General features: G+C 54.0%; 1 protein-coding gene across 1 annotated transcript in view; it reads right to left on the bottom strand.

Annotated features, from left to right (window-relative positions):
- Positions 1-2,093: 2,093 nt before the first annotated feature.
- Positions 2,094-6,000, bottom strand: part of MN1 (MN1 proto-oncogene, transcriptional regulator) — a 111,560-nt gene continuing 107,653 nt past the window's right edge. The window contains exon 2 of the mRNA XM_066979283.1: positions 2,094-4,508. Coding sequence (XP_066835384.1) covers positions 4,321-4,508 — 188 coding nt within the window. The 3' untranslated portion in view covers positions 2,094-4,320. The remainder of the gene's footprint in view (positions 4,509-6,000) is intronic.

The following is a 6,000-nucleotide window of genomic DNA, read 5'->3' as shown; positions in this document are numbered from 1 at the left end:
AGAGGAGCTGCCCCTGCGCCAGTGGCGCCAGGCAGGGAGAGGTGGCAGAGGTGCCCGCAGCTGTGGCTGCACGGCAGGCTTGGTCCGTTCAGCAGGCGAGAAGGATCTGTTTCATCCCTTGAGTTCCTGTCGCTGAAACCTCGCCAAGGAGAAAATGAGCAGAGATTCTGAGGTCTGCAGCAGAACGCCTGCATCCCCATCCCAAAGGCAGCCGCCACCAGCAGTGCCACAGAGCCATGCAAACCTCACCAGGCAGAGCAGGCCTCCCTGCTGCCGTTCACAGGACCTTTCATGTTATCCTGGTCAGTTACTTTAAGTTTGGGGACCCGGCACAGCTGCGTACCCTGCTCAGATTTCCTCTGCTGAGGCTAATGCTGTTGATTAGGGCAACTGCCCCAGCCCCTGCAAACCAGGCATCAGGCACTCAGAGCAAGGTTTGCGGGTGCACGTCAGGTTCACAGCAGCACAGCAGAGTGTGCTGCCAGCAGAGTTGCAGCTTGTCCAGCGCTCAGCTAAAAGTCACCTCACGCCGCAGCACTTCCATTTCAGTCCATAGCTCCGTGTGCTGCAGCCACAGGAGCAGAGGGGCCAGTGGAAAATGGGGCTCTGAGCTCATGCGTCTTATTTTAGCTCTCCATCCTCTCTGGAAGCTATCTCAGGCATGTTTTGGGAATATAGCAGGTATTTTTATGAGTGGGATTTGCAAGGGTATTTTCATCTTAGTCTTGGAGACAGCTGGGCCCGCTGCCAGACTTAGGGAGCACAGAGACAGAGGCAAGAAACATAAAACTAGCAAGAGGTAGGTTTCCTACTGGGGCTTATATTTAGCAGTGAGGAGCAGGAACACTTTAAAATGTCCTCGTGCTCTCCGTGCCAGTGTCCCCTCAGCTAGGTCACAGGGGCCAACCTTGACCCAGGCCAGGAACAGCAACAGGAACGTGTCCCTGCTGGTGGCACTTGTCCGGTCCGGAGCACCTGGCACCGCCAGCCCGGCAGGCAGGGCTGAGACCCAGGCTGCCCTTGGGACCAGCTGACGCCGGCGCGGCACACACGGGAGCGAGCCAGCCGTCACCCACGTGCCGGGCGAGCGCTGCCACCAGGAAGCTGCGTGCACACACAGAGCTCCTGCAGGCAAGGGGCACTGAAACGCTCTGGGCGGGCTCGTCTCCGATGCTCCTACCACAGCCGGTCAGCTCTGGCAGCACCGCGGCACAGTGCGGTATGCCACGTGCGGGCCATCGTACCCAGCTGGCCACACGGCATCCACGTGCTGCATGCCCTCACTGCACACATCGGCCCTGGGCAGGGGACGCTTGTCACAGCACTGGGGACAGGCTCTGGGTACAGTGAACAGATAAATAACTGCAGTGGAAAGCCTTGGAAAGGGCTGTCTAAACCAGCCCCGCTCCTTCAGAATTGTATCCCAAAACCACGCAAGGCAGGCTGCCACCATGACCTGTGCACGGCCCAGGGACAGGAGCGCAGCAGGAGATGCTTCCAGTGCCATACCCAAGGCGAGGACTGCCCTCCGGGGATGGCGGCTCACCCCCTTCCCTCCCCATCCAGAACATCAACCACACTTCAAGTGCTGGGCTCCGGCCACGTTCGCGCTTGAGGAGTGGGCATGTGGGAACACCCCAAACCCTGTAAGTCAGGGTGCAGAACAGCAGCTGGCACCAGACCTGGAGCTCCTCTCGTCAAGGGGAAGACAACGAGCGGTGTAACCCCCACCAGGAAGCCAGGCGGGGCCAGGAGCCCATCCTGGCACAGGGCACGGCCGGGTGCCCCAGGGCAGGGCCACCAGCCCGGCAGCGGATGACAACTGATGGCCAAGCCGGGGCCGTGCAGCCGGGGGAGAAGCACGACCTTGCAGTGACATGGGTGCGCCGGCCGGGAACACGAGAGGAGCAGCTGCGCGGCGCTTGGCAGGGGGCCGGGGGCACGGGCTGCTGAGGGCCAGCGCGCAGCCGCTCCGAGCCGGCGAGCACGGCCAGTGTGCTGCAAAAACAAAATGCCTTCCCAGGGAAGGGAGGAAAAAAAAAAAAAAGACAGCTTCAACCAAGAAACAGCCAGAAGTCATTTTTGTTTTTAAAGCATCTTTATTTTGTTCATTTTGAATTGAATTTTTATGCTTGTTTCACTGAAAACGGACAGACTTTGAAATACCATGTGTTCCCCTCCCCTCTGCCCAGAGAGGGACAATAACCAGGAGGCAGAGGAAGGAAAACAAGTTTCCTTTCATGCCTTTTTTTTTTTTTTAAATACATCCTAAGTGTACTGTCATGCCCACACCCAACGCAACAGAACATACCCCGCACTGGGGTCCCTGCAGGCACTCGCTGCTCTTGCTGTCTCCTCATGAGCCTCCTGCAGCACAGGACTCACACCAGGGGCCCCACTCGGGCCTCACACAGGACCTCAGCGAGCCGAGGCTTCAGCAGGAGCAGAAGGCGGTGGTGGCCTTCAGTCCCATTCTTCAAGAGCTCAAGGGAAGGGCTGCTGACATGTGAAAACAACAATTGCTCCACAAAGCCCTCGTTCCTGCTGCCTGTCTCCAGGACCACACCACACAGGGAGGAGGTGGCAGCCAGGAGGAATGCCCCCCTCCCGGCCATGCTGACAGAGCTCATTTTGAGATCACCCTGGGATGGAGACTATAGCAGACCACTGCCATTAAATGGTTGCTTCCTCTTCTTCTAACCTGGATCAACTCTCTTCGTATTTATCCTTGCATCTTCTATGCTGGTCTGTCAAACAGCATACAGCATCTTCAGTAAAGTTGTGGAGGAAACAAAGTGACTTTTCTAAGAGGGGATCCTTCCCGTCCCGTTAGCACCCTCCAGGGGCATTCAGCCACGACCTCATGGCTTAAAGGCTGCTCTGAGATTTGATATGGCAGTAGGAAGAAGCACTGCTGATACTCAGATTTAAGCGCACACATTTTGCCTAATGCAGCTGCCTGGTTCTTAAGCACTTGCTTCATTATGAGATCACTCATAAGCAGTCATTACGGAGAGTGATTTGTGTTTGTCCCCCTTGGAACGACTGGTCCAAACAAGTCAACATGGAAGAGGCAAGGCACTGCCCGGCACGGCCTGCGGGTGGGTAAGCTACCACTGGGCCAGGGAGGGCTACCTTCACCTCTGGCCTAGTCCTAGAAAACAACCCAGGGCCACACAGCCTGAGCAGACATCTCTTAGGGCAGGCAGCCTTTCCTGCAGTGCTCTCCTTGTTGCCTCCTTCAGCAGGCTGCAAAAACGAGGCCCCCGCCTGAGAGCCCCGGGTCCGATCCCGCTGCAGCTCGGCCCTCGTGCACATGGTGCTCCACCATTTTGGTGACCAACCTCTGAACGTGAAATGGTGGCAGGCACAGCTGCACCCGTCAGTGGCTGCCATCGTGTGCAAATCTACTGATTACATCTCAGTTGTCATGCCACTCAGTGAGAAGCGAAGCTAAATTAGAGCAACTAATTGCACCTCTCTTTGAAACAATCAGGATGACAAATCAGTGGTAATCTCTTCAGTTCTAGAGGAAAGCTATTGCTGCTCACTTACAAGGATTAATCAGCTTTTCATCAGTGTTATTATACCAATGCTGCCTCAGGAAGAGCCCCAAGGCCACGCTGGCTGGGCTCACACCACAGGGACACCAAGGCTTGCAGGTTCTGGCGGAGATGGGAGCACTGCAAGGTTGCCCTCACCCCCAGCCCTTGGCTGCTCTGGCCGGGCTGCAGGCAGGCTGGCAGCTCACGTCAACCTTCACGCAGCAGGCAGGAGGTCCTGCCTGGCATGTGCCAGGCACTGTACCAAGCCAGGCACCCACGGACCAGGGGACAGGGCTTCAGGAGCTAAGGCAGCCCCATGCTCAGCACAACTGGCAGCAGGGGAGATGGGTAACAACTACCTTAGAGCCTGAGCAGGAGTGGGAGCAGAGCCCAGGGAGTGTTTTGCTGATGCCGCCAGCCCATCTGCACCCTTGCTGTGGATAAGGAGAGGGTCCTCATCTCAGGAAGGGCTGGTCAGCATCTCCAGCCACACTGAAGTTCTGTGCTTTGCACCCTTTCTCCAGAGGATGTCTTTGGGAGGCAATCTCTATAAAAGCAACTGGCTGGTGGTGTTTATGCAACTAAATCAGCCCTCCCATTGTGGCACTAGTCCCCGGTATACCCTCTACAAAGATATGTACACCACACCTCACTCTCTGTCAGCATGGCCACGGTGCACCTGCCTGTGGGCAAAGGCTAGCTGAAACTCGTGTCCATTCTGCCTCCCGCTGGGAGCCGGCCGGACCTAGCAGGTGTTTGGGCATCGTGCTCTCGCTTAGGTGCAGGTCAGTGCTGCTGCCAGCGACCCGGCCCAGTGCAGCAGCTCTGAGTGGGAGGCTGCCCAGCTGTGTGCTGGAAGATGATCCTTGGAGTCCAGCAGACAGTCAGCAACAAGGCCAGCATGGTGCTGCTTGGGGACACTGTCCGAGAGGGCGTCCATGTGGCTCTGGGTCGAATCACAACCTGCAAGGGAGGGAGAGCAGACTGGATTAGCAAAACTCAGCAAGAGTTACAAATGCCCAGCTAACAGCAGTGTGGTGTGGCTTCAGACCCAGAGGCTGCAGACAAGCTGATGTTAAGGGGTCCTGGACCATGGCCCTGTTGCAGCATCTTCCATGAAAAAAAATAATCAGACTGTAGCCAATTGCTAGGGGACCGTAAAGGGTCTTGAGCCTGTGCTGGGATCCCAATGCATGCATGCCAGTGCACCAGAACCCACAGCAGTTCAACATAGCTTTCCTGCTGTGCACAACAGTTCTGTGCCAGCTCTGTTAAGTTACAGCATTTAGATTGCACCATAAAAATGCAATGATGCACTTGAATTGCACAAAGATCTAACTCGTGGAGGAGAAAGGGCTCTTGATGTTTCCCCATGGCAGGCTTTCTAGGGTACATTATGAAAGCTAATACCATGGATGGAGAGTGAGTGGGAAGGTAAGCAGGCCAGGTGGCAGAGCCCTCAAAAAAAGTTAAAACTGCTGAAAAATGTAAAAGAAAATGGAAATCTGCAATAAATGCCTGCTACCAATGAAACCTCTAACATGCTTATATATTGTAAACATACACTACATAGCATAACTGTAACTTCACTTTCCCACTGATATGCATGTGCACATACAAAGCATAACATGAACATAAAATATTGTAGAGAAAATCTATGTCGTCTTCACGTATAGATATAGAAAACATCCAGGCAATTAATTTCTCCTAGTGAATTCATAGCTATCCTTAAAAACAGAGCTCTCCAACTCATTGTCTTTCATGCCAGAACAATTACAACCAAACCCCTTGCTTCCCTCCCTGCCCCCCCAATACCAAACTCACTCCTACCTGACTTATTAGAATTTGTCTTTCTGCTGCTGGGGTGTTGATGCACAGTTTATTCTGTGGCACATTAAACTGCCCACAAAAGACAGCACGATAAAGAAGCTGGGTTACAAAGCACTGTAACTGCGCTGTTCCAGATGGATTCTCTGCAGATCCACTGTTTGCAGCTTTACTTGGGCCACGTTAATTAGAAATGCCTGAAAGTCAAAGCATCGTTCTCGCATGTGATCGCGGGGAGTTTCCCAGTATATTTTGTAATCAGGGCTCATAAAAACAGTCCTTCCCTCATGTGCTGCTGTTGTTGCCCATAACAAAGACATTTCAGATCAAAGGAAAGGGTTAACCCCCATGCAGTCGCTGCATTGAGTCTTGGAGGTCTGAATGCTGCCAACTCCTGAAAAATGGCCACCAGGCAAGCTGCTGAGAATAATCAGAATAAGATTGGAAGGTGTCCACATCAATCAATCACTTGTTGACAGATGACTGGAAGCCCCCACTGTGACCGTGGACAGCTGACCAACTCTCAGCTTAAGCTGAAGTCTAACATTAGACTGTTTGTTTCGTGTGGGTGGCTTATGCGTTATGACCTTAATAGTCAATCAATCTTGCGATGAGCAGTCTGTCTGGC

The sequence above is a fragment of the Anser cygnoides genome, chromosome 17 (genome assembly GCF_040182565.1).
Source record: "Anser cygnoides isolate HZ-2024a breed goose chromosome 17, Taihu_goose_T2T_genome, whole genome shotgun sequence".
Classification (NCBI taxonomy): domain Eukaryota; kingdom Metazoa; phylum Chordata; class Aves; order Anseriformes; family Anatidae; genus Anser; species Anser cygnoides.
Note: the sequence above shows the minus strand (reverse complement) of the source record. Positions and strands in the feature narration are given on the sequence as shown.